The 16,586-nt window shown below is 34.3% G+C and overlaps 2 protein-coding genes across 2 annotated transcripts; both read left to right on the top strand.

The window, feature by feature from the left end:
• Nucleotides 1–2,978: 2,978 nt before the first annotated feature.
• On the top strand, nt 2,979–7,100 carry LOC106748838. The gene is made up of 6 exons (XM_014627717.1): nt 2,979–3,046; nt 3,606–3,726; nt 5,175–5,231; nt 5,311–5,384; nt 6,539–6,671; nt 7,047–7,100. Exons 1-6 carry the CDS (start codon nt 2,979–2,981, stop codon nt 7,098–7,100), a joined length of 507 nt encoding a protein of 168 aa, XP_014483203.1.
• A 1,492-nt stretch (nt 7,101–8,592) lies between these two features.
• Nucleotides 8,593–16,215, top strand: LOC106748836. The gene is made up of 6 exons (XM_014627716.1): nt 8,593–8,710; nt 9,693–9,822; nt 11,641–11,761; nt 12,008–12,147; nt 12,324–12,456; nt 16,162–16,215. Exons 1-6 carry the CDS (start codon nt 8,593–8,595, stop codon nt 16,213–16,215), a joined length of 696 nt encoding a protein of 231 aa, XP_014483202.1.
• Nucleotides 16,216–16,586: the final 371 nt, after the last annotated feature.

Raw genomic sequence — 16,586 nt, 5'->3', positions numbered from 1 at the left:
CCGTTTATTTCAAGCAATTAACGTGAGATCAACTTCGTTACGCGATGTTATATCGTTATCTCGCGTGTGCTAAATAGCAGCACGAGATGCATCGGATACGCTGTCGCCGTTCGTTTAATATCGGCAACGGTGAGCCACCCCGGACGGCGATGAACGGCACATAAACGCATTTAGTGAGTTCAAAAGCGCCTCGTTTAGGGGCGAAGTGCAGTCGAATTAAAGCCGCAGCGGCGCCCACGCTAATGCCCGTAATTGCCTCAAACGCGAAGCATATTTCCGGATCAAGGACGCATGTAGGCGGACAGGTCGCCTTCGTGCAAGATTGCGCGCGCACATGAGGTTGCGCACCCCCGCGGCAGGACCTGCTCGCGAGGGATGCAATCCTGATAGAGCCGCCCTCCTGTCGCCAGGATCGCCGTTTATTGCCTGCGTTATTGCGTGGAATTCGACAGACTCTGCGACTCTGCGCGTCTTCCTTATTAGGGAATCACGACTTGCGCAAATCGCGCGGAAAAACAAGCGGATCGATTTCACAGCCGCGGCATGCGAGGGTTATTTCGAAATGTTACGTTGACATCAACGTCGACGAGACGGAATCGCGCGATCATCAGCAATAACTCAAAAATACAATCGATACAACGATCTAATTTGCTCCATTTCTTTGTCTCTTCTTCCCTTTTTTTTTTAATTAGCACGTAGTTAATCACGAAACGCATGGGTCGATTATTCGACATTAGTTTTTTAGGTAATCTATGTAATGCCGTGTAAGAAATCTATCTATCAAAATATACTTGAAAAATAACACACACAGAATTCTTTTGACGATGCGAAAGTTGATTTTCCTTGGACGCTTATACAAGGTGTTTGCAATTAAAGATTAATACTTTCAAACTTGAGAATGTGCGAGAGAGTTTCATTTTTCTTGTTTCCTCGTTTAAAAGAATTCGAATATCAAGTGCAACGCGAGAACTCTCGTGTTAAAATAACTCTCGTAAAGTGCTGAAGAGATAGGAGTACGCTTGCGCGACATTTCGTATATGCCTTTATTTTATGAGGAAGTAAGACCTGGAAGAATATTTCCCTCTGGGAAATTGTTTACTTAATTGCAGATATAGCCCCAAGAACGTTGACGAAACACAAACATTGCATTCTCACGGTGTTATTTCGCGCTCATTTTGTATTTTCCGAAAAATTAGCCACTTTTCGCTAAAACATACGCTGAATAAGAAGTAAGTTATAAGATAATCACTTTACAAACGAAAAGGGGTGAGCGAACCCCTCTCGACTTGCACGGCTTCAAACGTATCTCGATGTTCGCGCAGCGTTGATCGGCATGCAGTATATTCGAAAGCAATTCAATCTTAATCGAGTTCTCTTGCTCATGCTTGGCTTGTGGCCCTTTGAGCAATCGAAACTTGTTCAATTGCAGTTCTTTTTACTTTGCGGTATCCTAACAACTTTTATTCTGTCTCAGGTAGTTCGGTGATTTCGTACACGGAAAAAAATATTTAGCCGACACAGCAAATTGTTATTTGTTATGTGGACAGCAAAAATGTATTTGAATAGCAAAAGATCTATCAGCAAAAATATTTATTAAGAGTATTAATTCCTGTTTGCTGGATACATAGGCAGTAAAATAACTTGGTTATGATAAAACAAATTTTATCGCTGTCGCAGCGCACAATGTTTTACTACAACAGAAAACATTTTTTTTCTCTGTAACAAATCTGTTTACTGTCCCCACAATATTCAACAATTTACTGTGCCGACAAAATATTTTTTTCCCGTGAGGTACTGTCATTGTGTTTTGATTTAGTTTGTATTGATATTCGTAGAAACCTATTTTGTTTGCATCACATTAAATATAATAATATTGTATTAGTCATGTTGTAAATGTTGTGATTATACTCGGAACAGTTCTTTCAGTCACGACACATTACGAAGCAATTATTAATTTCACACTTGTGACTTGATGGCCGAATACAAATATATTCTTCCAACGCAACTCCTTGGTTGAAAAATTTTTTGTGACACGTAAAAAGATATATATTATACATATGATATATATTACACATAAACTTATAAATATATATTACACATAATAAAAGGAAATACAGTAACATATATCAATACAGCATCATAAAAATTATATGAGATAAATAATTATATGTGCAGCTTGGCGTTCTTATTACTTCGAGATGCACGACCGATCTTGTTCTCAGAATTCTCTTTACTGTATTCATCTGTATTACCTGCGAGATAAACTACGTTTTGTTCTACGTCAATAATGATGCGGTGAGTTTATGAATATTGCAATTCCTTTGCTTTCGTTGTGTAATGAAAAACGAATGAACTTTGAAGAATTAACTTTTACATCCAACGACTACTTTCTCTTCTTTAAACTCTTCGCAATGATAGATCTTATAAAGAGAGCCAAAAGAGAGGTTAAATGTTAGTGTTAAGAGTTAAGAGGTGGAACGTTGAAACAACAGGTGAAGACTCTGATCGAAAAAATTCAACGTCACTATGATGAAGTAAGAGATGAGAACGAAACTGCTATTCTCAACGAATACACAAACAAGGCGAAACGTTACACCATTATTTTCACACGTGAGACGACAAGTTATAACCTTCCTAATGTGATATTATGTCCGAAGTCAATTAAACAAATTCCCTACTAAATTTTATGTCCCACATTAATTTTTAAATATTTCTTGAACAACCAGTAAATTGTACTTTCTTGAAAAGTTTTCTATCTTTTTCTTCTTTCTTTCTTTTCAGTATTTTCTATTTGCGGTGTATTTGTATTTTTCCTGTTGCAATTTTGGCCAAGCATTCTCGATATATTTCTGCTCACCAATGGAACTCGATCGATCCGCACACTGCAATTTATACACGAGTATTTCGCTGGTCAAGAGAGGTATCAATATTTAATTCAGCTGCATTGGAATGCGGCTGCTTTTATAGCCAGCTTCACGATGCTCAGCACAGGAACGATGTTTCTATCATATGGTCAACATATATGCGGAATGTTCAGAATTGCCAGGTAAAGTTCAAATTATGTATTTGTGTGAGTAAAAAATGGAGCAACATCTACAATAGGTACAAAAATCGCGAGAACCGTTCAGTAGGTAAAGTTGAAAGCATCCAAAAATGTTAGTAAAAAATAGATAAAAATACACCATATATATTAATATGAGCGTCTTTTCCCCACGAAAACACTAATTTCATTGTTACTATGTTACGGTATGGAGCTTTATTACGCGATTTGACCAATAAACGATTTCCATTCCTAATTGTTGATTAATAATCCACTGCCAATAAGTAATCTGATGCCACGTATTTATGATACTTCAAAATATCCACAACGAGAATGTTTTAGAAAGAGTCAAATAATAATAATCAGGAAACGATAATAGGAGTTGTTAATATTAATAATTAGGATACATAATTATCATATGATTAAACATTATTTTATTATCTTGTCACATTATTATCCTACCATAATTTAAATCTTTATACTAATATTTAGCAATCAGTTCTTTTTGGCATTGTCTTTCTTCCTCGAATTGAAATTATTTTTTAAATTTTCAAATTTATTACAGTTATCGAATTCAAAACGTGATCAAACCTAATGGGCTACAATCTGTTAATCCACAGAATGAGAACTCGATTTACGAAGGGTTAATTTACGCAGTAGAAGTTCATCGCAAAACTCTGCAGTTGGTATCAATCGAATCATACGCGTAAGAAAAAGACGTAGAAGATGAATGTAATAATATACACTTTTACACTTTAAAGGTTCGCCGAACTTTTTATATCTTCGTTCGCGCTATGCTTCTTTTTAATGATAGGTGCAGGTGTGATTTCCATAAGTCTCAATTTAATGCAAGTGAGCGTTATCTATTGTGAAAGTATTAGGTGGTAAACTTAGTTCCTGCGGCTCACAGTTAGATAACGTTAGTTGTAGGTGTAATTTATTTTGACATCTGAAACTGGCTGCATTTTAGAGGTTAGACATTTGTCAATAAAATTCAGTGCGAAGAGATTCATATAAGCGAGCAATGCTATTTTTTCTTTTGATTAAATATGGAACGCGACATGTTTTTTCGACATGTGCTGCTTCGTTACTTTGACTTGGAAAAAACTGCAGCTGCAGCTCATAAATTGCTTTTCGAAGCTTATGGCAATTATGCTCCATCGGAAAGAACATGCCAAGTATGGTTTCAGCGATTTAAGATTGGTGATTTTGATGTCAATGATAAAGAACGCTCAGGCCAACCGAAAAAGTTGAAGACACCGATTTGCAGGCATTATTGGACGAAAACTCTACTCAAACGCTCCAAGAATTGACTGCAGCATTAAATGTTACTCCGATGGCTGTTTCCAAACGTCTACATGCAATGGGAAAAATTCAAAAGGAGGGAAAATGGGTACCACACGAATTAACCGCAAATGCCATTGCGAATCGCTTAAACATCTCTATTTCTCTGCTCGCCAGGCAGAAAAAGAAGAGTTTTTTGTGGCGCATAGTGACTGGCGATGAAAAATGGATATACTTCGATAATCCTAAACGAAGAAAATCATGGGTAGACCCTGGCCAACCATCGACATCCACACCAAAGAGAAATATTCATGGTCACAAAGCAATGCTTTGCATTTGGTGGGATATGCACGGCGTCGTTTATTATGAACTATTGAGACCGAACGAAAGTATTACGGGGGATCGATATCAATCACAATTAAACCGTCTGAATGAAGCATTGTTGGAAAAAAGGCCAGCAGTAGCCAGCAATCGACGTAAAGTCATGCTTTTGCACGACAACGCTCGACCACACGTTGCCAAAGCCGTCAAAGAAACACTGATGCAGCTCGAGTGGGAAGTTCTCCCGCACCCAGCGTATTCACCAGACTTAGCTCCTTCGGACTATTACTTGTTCCGGTCGATGCAGCACGGCTTGGTGGATACATACTTCAGAAATTACGAGGATGTGCGAAAATGGATCGACGAATGGATTGCATCAAAAGACCAATCATTATTCTAACGTCGCGGAATCTACGCTTTGCCCGAAAGATAGGAAAAATGTATAGCTAGCGAGGGAAAATACTTCGATTAATGTATTTTTTGCTTTTGATGTCGAAATAAATGAGTTTTTTAAACAAAAAAACCGCAGGAACTAAGTTTACCACCTAATATATGCCCACAGATGGAGGAGAGCATTTATGGAACCGTGCGATGTGTTTTAGATTTTTCTAATGTCCTTCGTCGATGTCGAAATAGTGATTCCATTTCTCTTCTTATTTACTCAGTATCTATACATGTTCGGGGCCAACTACGTTGCTCAACAAGTGACGGATCACAATAATCATGTATTTGCTACTGTGTAAGAGATTTTATTCGACATTTGCAAATTTATGTGCGGACTACGCAAAATATTCACCTTTCGTTGCCTTTACCATAGTATTTTTATATACAGAATGAATAGAGAAATCGATTTGTATTAAAAAAAGCTATATAATTCTATTAAGAAAAAATTAAGTTGAGTTGACCTTGAAATGATTTTGAATTATTGACGGTACAACGAAGTTGAGGTCATCAAAATATGTTCCCCTCCAAACACTATAAATTTTGTCTGAAATATTTCTTTCTATTTGGCTTTATTTGTATTATATTAAGATGTCTTAATTTAAATGCCCCATCCTGTACAGGGTGTTGCATCAACATACGACCCATTACGACGGGTTGCCTGCCCAAAGGGATGCGCAGCTAGATGATAATTTAGTATTTATTCGATATAGTCATATCATAATAAAAAAAAAAAGATACGGGAATGACTATATCGACAAATTCCAAATTGCTATCTGGACGCGCATGCTTTTTGGCAGGCAACCTGTAACGTCTATGTTGACACAACATCCTGTACATATACAAAGTGTCACACAGATCAACATAGACAAACTTTATGAGGGCACAAAATGGATTGAGGTGACCAAAACAGTTCTTTACCACTTTACAAAAAGATATACTAAATTTCGAGTTATTTATTGAAAATGGCCATATTTTGAGCGTTCTTTAATTAATAACTCGAAAATTTGTATTATTTGCAAAAGGGTAAAGAACTTTTTATTCAGAGTCGCTTAATTTACAAGTATATAACAGTTGTTATATTTAGCTACAGATATTAGTACATTGAACCTTGACCTACAACATTTGTTATATATTTTTAGATCAGATTATTGTGAACAAAAAATATCACATCGCAAATAACACGTAAATTTTTGAGTTATAAATTAAAAAGGTCTCTATACAGCTATTTTCAATGATTAATAACTTGGAATTTTCCATGTTGTTTGCAAAATGGTAAATAAACTTTTTTGTTCACTTCAATCTGTTCTACAACTCATAACATTTGTCTCTGTTGTTGTGGGACATCTTGCGTATAAGCGAAAATTAAACGGAGTTTTAAGACTATAATTTTCATTTAACCAAAAAGCCTGTATCGTTCTTCCATTGTTAATTCTATCATTCACTTCGTAGATACAACATACGGTGGTATGTGACTCCCTTACAAATACAGAAAATGATACTGTTCATGCTGCAGAGGGGTACTAAGGCTTATTATCTGCAACTCGGTAGTATCTTTCTAGGATCCTTAGAAGGTTTCGCATCGGTAAGAAAAGATTACACATCGTGTCGCAAAAAGACAATGAAAGCGTTTTAAGCGTTTTCAGCGAAACCTCAAAATATCATTGAGTTAAAAAAAATAATTCCCACATCGATGAAATCTTTGGTAAAGGTTGAAAATATTATCGATAATAGTGACGTTGAGGTGATAAAATTTACGAATATTTGTTATGTTATAAGCAGCGTTTGTTTCAAGATTGCACCCCGGCTAATATACGTGTACGCACGTTACAATTTACTTATCAAAAGTAACGTAATCTTCTTAAATTTGAAGTACTAATATGAATATTGTTTTCGGATTCTTGGAATCGATAGTCTAAATTTTAAGAAAACAATCATTAAGGGAACGAATTCATTGCAGTTGCTGAGCGCCACGATATCTTACTTCACCGTTATTTATTCAACACGACAATGATACGGAATGATTTAGCAATAACGTAGGATACTAGCATTATATTAAAATAGAAAGTTCGAAAGTAATGAAATCTGTATATTTCATTTCTACTCCGAGTTCTCGAATATATAATTAGTAGAGATGTTTCGCGTACATCTCATTTTTTCGCATACGTTTCATTCTGAAAATTGCTACGTGGATAAAAAATGTGTGACTTGCAGCAAATTATTTTACATGTTGTATTAAAAAGATGCAGGTATACACTTTATAAAGACTTACTACTGTCGAGAGATGATATGTCAGCATCACGAGCCAAGCAAGTTAGAGTACAGGGATGAAACAAAATATATGAGCGTTCGTACTAGAGTGAAGCACATGAAGTCATAGAGATATGCAAATAGACTTGCGCGGCCTCTGCGGACAATATATTTCGTAAGAGCACCTATATCATAACAATGACACATTTGAAAAATATTTTCTTTCGGCAAGTTGGTCTAACCGCAGATATAGCACCGAGAAAATTGATATAACACAAGTATTGTATTCTCACGGTGTTATTTCGTGCATATTTTGTATTATTTGAAAAATTAGCCACTTTGCGCTGAAATATACGCTCAATAAGAAAAGTAAGATGTAAGATAATCACTTGACTGACAGAAGAGGGGGGTGAGCGAACTTTCTTGACTTGCACGGCTTCAAACGCAATTCAGTGCTCGTGCAGGAATGATCGGCATGCAGCACATTCAAGAACATTTTAGTGTCAATCGAGTTCTTCTGTTAATAGTTGGTTTGTGGCCCTATGAGCAATCGAAACTTGTCCCATTGCAATTCGGTCTGCTTTGTGGTATTCTAACAACTTATATTCTGTCCCAGGTAGTTCGGTGATTTTGTAGTATTATTCATTATACGTAAATTTCATTTGCATTGAAATTCATAAAAACCTATTTTGTTTGCGTTATATTAAACATAATAATATTGTTTAATAAAAATTAGCGAAAATTATATTTTATTTAATTTTGCGCAAAATAATTTGTCGTAATTGCTTAGAAAAATGAAATTTACGTTTTAAGATTCCATTTAATTCATATATATATACTCATACAGTGCAAGAGCTTGTAGTAATGTTGTTGCAAGTTTTTGTGCTGTATAGCCTATATATATATAATAAATAATAAATACAGCTTGGAGTGTTTATTACTTCGAAATGCACAATGGATCTTATCCTCAGAATTCTTTTCGTCACATTTTTTCTCATTATCTGCGTGATATGTTACGTTTCTTTCTATATTAACACTGGAGCGGTGAGTCAACGAATATTGCGACTTCTATACTTTGTTTATTAAACAATGAATAAACTTTGAAAAATTAATTTTTACATGCAAATACATGTTTTTTTCTTAAATTCCTTATAATGTCATATATTATAAAAAGAGACAAGAAATTAAATGTTAATATTAGATTTTTTAGTATTAAGTATTATTAGAAATTAAAAGGCGGAACGTTGAAACAATAGATGAAGTCTTTGATAGACAAAATTCAATGTAACTATGACGATGTAAGGGACAAGAACGAAACCACTATCCTCAACAAGTACGCGAACAAGGCGAAACGTTATACCGTTATGTTGACAGGTGAGACGATAAGTTATGATTTTCGTACGCACTTATGTATTATATCCGATCATATGGAATTATATAAGAAAAAACGACAAACAGAGGTGAGATATATTATAGATAGATGGCACTGTATCTGCAGTGGTTGAAGGAAAAATGAGCTATGAGCTTGTAAAGCTTCTATTAATTTAGAGTTCTTGAAACAACTTTAAAAGGATATATTAAGAACATGAAGAGTAGTTGTGACAAAGTCAAGTAGTCAATGTTATAAATATCGACTTTTTTAAAGCGGTATTTACAGAAAAACAAGAAAATAAGTTCTGTGAATATGTAGTTAACATGGAGTAAAAACTTTTTGCCCTAATTTTGCCTAACTTCCACAGAACTAAGGTCACTTCATACATACATACACACATATATACACACATACATACATACGTACATACATATATATATACCACATTTATAAGAATTAAAATAAATTTGGATCTTTTGTTTTAGATTATTAAAATGTGCACAAATCTTGTGACAATGTGAACAGAGTCGTCTCAATAGCTTAAACTTAATCAATTATATTTTTTATTTTACGCGCCAAACATAATAAACATAATTTTTTTAAAGATAAAACATGCATAAACACATATAAAACGTCAATACTCTGAATGCTTCTATTTTGTAGAAAAAAATTTTTAAGTTGTTTTTAAAATCAGCATTCTAAAGTAAATACCACCCTTAAATGAATTCCTCCCAAATTCCAAGTCCCGTATTTATTATTAAATATTTCTTGAGCAGCGAGTAAATTGCTGCTAAATCAATAGCAAAATTTATTGAAAAGATTTTTATCTTTTTACACTTTTTTTTCCAGTATTTGCCATATGCGGTATATTTATAATATTCCTGTTGCAAATTTGGCCATGCATTCTCGATGTATTTCTACCTGCAAATGAGACTCGACCAATTTACAAAATAAAATATTTAAACAATTACTTTATTGGTCTAGAGACGCATCAATACTTAATTCTGCTGCATGGGAATGTGGCCTTTTGTATAGCCTGCTTCGTGTTGCTTAGCACTGGAACCATACTGTTATCATACGGTCAACATATCTGCGGGATGTTTAAAATTGCCAGGTAAAGTGCAAACTAAATGTTTTTGAATAAAAATGGGAACAATATCTACAACAAATATAAAGTTGATCAGAATCGCTTAATACATGAAGTTGTACAGAAGACTTTATTAATGCTGTACCATTCCCTCGTCCACATTTTCATTTATAAATATTTGACCGCTGCTTTGGAGCATAGCTGCTGGTTCCCAGAACAATCAATAGTTATTATGCACGAATATTAACACATTCGCAACCGGTAACGTAGTTCTACGTTACTTTAAAGTCATTAATTGAATGCCGATATTGTATTCCTACATCATTTTGAAGTCTTTTGCTGAGTGCCAATAACGTAATCCTATGTCATTTCAAAATGTTTAGCTGAGACTTTTGAAAATTATATGTGGTGCTTAGCTAAGGATCTCATCTCAAAATCACCGGCTTCAAATTTGTTAAGAATTGATATGCCAAATTGGTAACTTCTAATATAAATAGGAGAAAACAGGATATTTATGGAGTCTTCTGTACGCATCCAAAAGTATTAGTAAAAAATAGATAATAATATGCTATATATGTATATATCCTCCTTTTATATAAACGCCAATTTAATAGTAAACATTAAGCTACAAAACTTTAATATACAATTTGACCAATAAACGCATTCCATTCTATTTCTAATTGCTGATAAATGATCCATAGCAAATTTGGGAATACAAATTAGTTCGGTCCGTTTTCAAAAGATGGCTCTGGCTGTTATGAATGTTTCATAGTGACAGCTGATTTCGGTGGTTTCAGAGAGGTTAGACATCTGTCAATAATATTTAGTTTATATCGCTTTGAGTTTCATACAAAACCCCTGTTTTTTACTATGTTGAATATGTCAAATTTTGTGTTAACTAAGCAGCATTTGCGGGAGGTTTTAGTTTTCTGTTTTAATTGGAAGAAAAGTGCAGCTGAAGCGCATCGAATGCTTGTAGAAGTTTATGGTGGCAATGCTCCAACTGATAAATCATGTAGAGAATGGTTTTGACATTTCAAGAATGGTGATTTCAGCTTTAAAGACAAGCCTCGCTCATGCTGTGTATCTGGTGGGATCAAAAGGGTGTTGTGTACTATGAGCTACTACAACCTGGCTATTCCATTAAGGGCCATCGGTATAGGCTACAATTGATTCGTTTGAGCCGTGCATTACGAGAAAAACGGCCGGAATAGAGCAAAGACATGACAAAGTTATTCTTCTGCATGATAACGCTCGGCCTCATGTCACAAAAGTCGTAAAAAATTATTTGGAAACGCTCAAGTGGGATATTTTACCGCACCCGCCGTATTCGCCGGACATTGCTCCTTCTGATTACTGGTTGTTCCAACGGATGCAGCACGATTTGGTAGGTCACCGGTTCTCTTCTTTCGCAGAAATCGAAAATTGGCTCCTAACTTGGATCGCCTCAAAAGACGAGACATTTTTTCGAAATGGAGTTCGAAAATTGCCTGAGAGGTGGGAAAAAGTAGTAGCCAGCGATGGACAATACTTTGATTAATCTGTTCATTCATTTTGTTCTGAAATAAATGCATTTTTGACCACAAAAAAACGGACCGAACTAATTTGTACTCCCAATAATATAATGAATAATTTTAAAATCGAGAAAAGATAATGGGGCTTATTAATGTTAGTTAGAACATAAAGTTATCTTTATTGAAAATTTCCTGGTAGATTCGTACGGAAATAAAAAAACAATTCAGTTGCGGTTTTAAGGTAAAATCTTTGTACTAATATCTGGCAATTAATTCCTACTGGCATTTACTTTTTTCTTCGGTTTCAATTGTTTTTTTAAATTTGTTACAGTTATCGCATCCAAAATGCAATAAAGCCTGCAGGACTGCGACTTACTAATCCACTGAACGAGAATTCAATTTACGAAAAGTTAATTTACGCAGTAGATGTTCATCGCAAAACTCTGCAGTTGGTATTAATTGAATAATACGCATAAGAGAAATATGTGGAAGACAAATGCAATAATATACATTTTTACTCTTTGAAGATTCGCCGAATATTTAATGTCTTCGTTCGCACTATGTTTCTCCTTAATGATATGCGCGAGTGTAATTTCCATAAGTCTCAATTTAATGCAAGTAAGATTATTTATTGCGGAAATATATACCCACAGATATAATGCAAGAGAGTATTTACAAAACCATGCGATGTGTTTCAGATTTTCCTAATGTTGTCTTCCGCCAACGTTGAACTAGTGATTCAATTGATTCTCTTGATTTCTCAGTATCTATATATGTTCTGGGGCAACTATGTCGCTCAACAAGTCGCGGATCATAATAATTACATGTTTATCACCGTGTAAGTAACTTTTACTCAACACTCGCAAAGTGGTTTATTCGGACAATGGCGGGCGATAATAATAGAACAAATATATATATGTGTATGTGTGCGTATATATAATTCTCGTTTAGTGGAAAGTTACATTTTCAAGTTTATATTGTTTTCTTGTTGCTGATTCTACCATTACTTCGTAGATACAATATACAGTGGTACATGGCTTCTTTACAAGTCCAGAAAATGATACTATTCATGCTGCAGAAGGGCACAAAGGCTTATTATCTGCAGCTTGGAAATATTTTCGTAGGATCTTTAGAAGGTTTCGCATCGGTACGGAAAGATTTCGCATCGTATCGCCAGGAGGGAGTAAAAGCTTTACTTTACAATGCCATTTAGTTATAAAATAATTCCCAAATCGATGAAACCTTTTTTAACAATTAAAAATTGTGTCGATAATTATACTGTTGAATCGATAAGTGTAGAGTCGCGCATATTCGTTACGTTATAAAGAGTGTATCTTCCATATTACCTTTTTGATTATTATATGTGCTTGCATTATGCGGGTTACAATTTATTTACCAAACGTAAATGTAGTCTTTTTAAATTTGAAGTACTAAGATGAAAATAATTGTTGGATTTTTGGAATCGGCAGCCTAGTATTTTAAGACCACAATTATTAAGAGAATGCATATCTCTTTGTAGCTGCTGAAAGCCACGATATCTTATTTCGCCGTTATTCATTCAATACGACAATGATACGGATGTTTAGCAATAATAGAATAAATAGAGTATTTACAATATATTAGAGCAGAAGATACTTACTATTATAATTAAATAATTAAATTTTCAGTATACTTCATTTCTACTCCTACCATCATGTATACAATTGGTATGTGTATGTGGTTCGCGTATATATTTTATTCTAGGAAATTGATACGTCGATAAAAAGATATCTTAAATAGTAACAAATTATTTTATCTGCGACATTAAAAAATATAGCTATATACACTTTCTAAAGACTTACTACTGTGGCGAGGATGACATATGAGCATTACGAGTCAAATAAGTCGAATAATGTTTAGTCGAATAATGTCACGTAAGAGCTGCTATATTATAGCGATGAAATATCAAGAAAAATTTTTTCCTCCTTTAAATTGATCGTCCAATTGCAAAAATAGCACTGTGGACGTGCTGTAACACAAGTATTACGTTCTTACGGTGTTATTATACGATTATTTTGCATTATTCGAAAAATTAGCTACTTTGCGTTAAAATGTACGCTCAGTAAGAGAAGTAAAGTATAAGATAATTACTTGACTAAGAAGAGAGGGTGAGCGAACCTTCCTTGACTTGCACGGCTTCAAATGCAATTCAGTGCTCGCGCAGGAACGATCGGCATGCAGTACATTCGAGAGCACCTTAGTCTAAATCGAATTCTCATGCTCATGCTTGGCTTATGGCCCTATGAGCACTCGAAACTTGTTCCATTGCAGTTCGGCCTGTTATGCGACATCATAATAACTTTTATGCTGTGTCAGGTAAGTTGGTGATTTCATAGTATTATCATCACGCGTTAATTTAGTTTGAATAGAAATTCATAGAAAATCATTTTGCTTACATTATATCAAACCTAATAATATTGTATTAGTTATGTTGTAAGTGCAATTATGATTAGACTTCAATCAGATTTCGCCTACGAATGAGACTAGACCGATCTCCACACTGAAATTTATAAATGAGTACTTCGTTGATCAAAAAAAGCATTTCTACTTATTTCTACTGCATTCGAACGCGGCTGTTTGCATAGGCATCTTCACGACGGTCAGCACCGGAACAATGATAATATCATATGGTTACCACATCTGCGGGATATTCAAAATTGCCAGGTAAAGTACGAATTACATGTTCCTGAGCAAAACCGGGAACAATATATGTAATAGGAACAATGTCTACGAGAATTATTTATGATATTTGCACAGAAACGTTAACAAAGTGAAATAAAAAAATTATTTGGTAACGCAAACGTACTTATTGTATAGAAAATAGAAATTTATCATTGCTTAGCTCATGCAAATGTTTCAAAAAATCTGCAACTCTGTCACAGAATACAAGAAACGTATTAAACACTTTATAGGAAATAGAATGACAACTGATAATAGCACACGATAAGGGACATCTAATAATAATTATTGCAAAACATTTAATAACATAGCAACATCTCTGTAAAAAGTTATCAATCGCTTGCATTACGCTCAGTGGTTCCGTTATGACCCAGGTTTCCTTACAGTACAAAGATGTATTGCGAAATTTAAATAGTATACGACCTCTTTTGCTAACTCGAGCAACCTGATACGACGTAATTATGATGTTTAAAAATACTCACAAGCAAAACATTTCAAAGGGAATGAAATGATGAATAATTTAATAAACGGGAAAAGTTGCTGTGTGCAATAAATATTAAAAAATATTGGGATATAGATTTACCACATAATTAAACATTATCTTACCATAGCGAAAATATTCATATTGATGTACAGCAAACAGTACCTGTTTGTATTGTTCTTCTTCCATTCGTTGAAATTGTTTCCTAAATTATTTACAGCTATCGCGTCCAGAACGCAATGGTATATAACGGACTGCAATTTACTAAACAACGGAACGAAAATTCTACATACGTAGGATTAATTCACGCAGTACATATTCATCGCAAAACTGTGCGGTTGGTATGAATTCAATAACATGCAAACAGCGTTTGCAATAATGCATGTTTTTATATTTTGAAGGTTCATTGAACTTCTAGTATCCTCATTCTCGCTAACGTGCTTCTTACTGATCGGCACGTGTGTTTCTTCCTTAAGTCTCTATTTAATGCAAGTGAGCTTAGACTATTATGTAAATATGTACTCATGTATTTAATATAAAAGTACACTTACGGAAACATGCAACGCATTTCAGATTTATCTGACATCGTCCGGATATGACTTCGAAGATTTGACTATGCAAGTTTCCTGCTTGTGCGGCACGTATTTATTTCTGGTCTGGGTAAACTACATCGGCCAAAAAATCACGGATTATAACAATGACGTGTTTGATACCGTGTAAAAAATTTCTCCGCGATACTTGCGGAATTGCAAACAACCCACACAAACACGGATTATAGGATAATTATAAAAATAAAAATTAAACACCGCTTATAAGAATATGACTTACGTATAGAGGAAAATTTAAATTCTCGCGGAGGTTCATTAAGAGTACGCATAAGTAACGTCGTTTTTTCAGATTGAATAAACATTGAAACCTTGTTTGAGGACGTGATTTATTATTGCACAACCTATATACTAATTAAATTTATTAACATTTTGTGCACTTATTGTAAAATTTTCTAAGATTTAAATGTAAAATAAAATAAAATTTCGTCTAAGTATCAAAAAACGACATTACTTATGAATACTTCTAATATATTATTCTTTCGTTTTGCAAATTTTTCTATTCTATAACGTCATTTCATAGATATAATATACAATGGTACATGGTGCCCATACGTGTGTAGAATATAGTACTGTTCCTGCTGTAGAAAGGTACCAAGGGATATTACGTGAAGTTTGGAAGTATTTTCATAGGATCCATAGAAGGTTTTGCAACGGTAAGGTAGGATTACGTACTTTATCACCGGAAGAAAGTGAAAGTATCACTTAATGAAATATTTTACTTCGAAATGTCACTCAATTTAAAAAGAGATAATTTGCGTATCGATGAAAACTATTTTAACGATAAAATATATTATAAATAAAATGACGACAAGATAATAAAATTATCGTCATGAATATATGTTACGTAATGCACAATTGCTTCTTTCAAGATTACTTTTCTATTATTAGCATCTGTGCATGTTAATTTATTTTTAAAAGATGTATATGGTCTTCTCCAATTTGAATTATTGATCCAAAAATTATTTTCGGCTTTTTGAAAAGTCTGTGTTTTTAAAGCGCGGTGTTTTTAAAGCGCGGTCATTAAAGAAACAAAGTCTCATTGCAGTTGCTGAGCGCCACGATATCTTACTTCACTGTTATTTATTCAACGCGACAATAATAGGAGTATCTGTCATGAACGTAATATTAGCAATATATGTAAATAGAGTTACTGAAAGAATTAAATCTGCAATATTCTTCATTTGTACTCCTACCTATCTAATACAGCCAGGATGGGCTTACGTGTTTCTTTCTAAGAAATTACTTCGCCGTCGAAAGACGAAAGATATCCCGTTAGCCGATTATTTTAGAACGTATTAAAAAGACACCGGTATATATAAATATATGAATATTATGAAGACTTAATGTTGTCGCGAGTGATGATATATCAACATCACGTGTCGAGCAAATGAAATAAAGTTCAGAGGTGACATGTAATGTTTGAGTGCTCGTGCAAAACTGAAATATGTGAAGTCACGAATATGCGAGTAG

This window comes from Dinoponera quadriceps, unplaced genomic scaffold (genome assembly GCF_001313825.1).
Source record: "Dinoponera quadriceps isolate SergipeBrazil2010 unplaced genomic scaffold, ASM131382v1 scaffold1889, whole genome shotgun sequence".
In the NCBI taxonomy this organism is placed as follows: domain Eukaryota; kingdom Metazoa; phylum Arthropoda; class Insecta; order Hymenoptera; family Formicidae; genus Dinoponera; species Dinoponera quadriceps.
Note: the sequence above shows the minus strand (reverse complement) of the source record. Positions and strands in the feature narration are given on the sequence as shown.

Coding starts and splice junctions, on each gene's coding strand:
- LOC106748836 (XM_014627716.1), top strand. CDS start 8,593: ATGAAGTCTTTGATAGACAAAATTCAATGTAACTATGACGATGTAAGG. Junction 11,762..12,007: donor ATCGCAAAACTCTGCAGTTG/GTATTAATTGAA, acceptor GATGTGTTTCAG/ATTTTCCTAATGTTGTCTTC. Junction 12,148..12,323: donor AATTACATGTTTATCACCGT/GTAAGTAACTTT, acceptor ATTACTTCGTAG/ATACAATATACAGTGGTACA.
- LOC106748838 (XM_014627717.1), top strand. CDS start 2,979: ATGCTCAGCACAGGAACGATGTTTCTATCATATGGTCAACATATATGC. Junction 5,385..6,538: donor AATCATGTATTTGCTACTGT/GTAAGAGATTTT, acceptor TTCACTTCGTAG/ATACAACATACGGTGGTATG. Junction 6,672..7,046: donor CCTTAGAAGGTTTCGCATCG/GTAAGAAAAGAT, acceptor AATTCATTGCAG/TTGCTGAGCGCCACGATATC.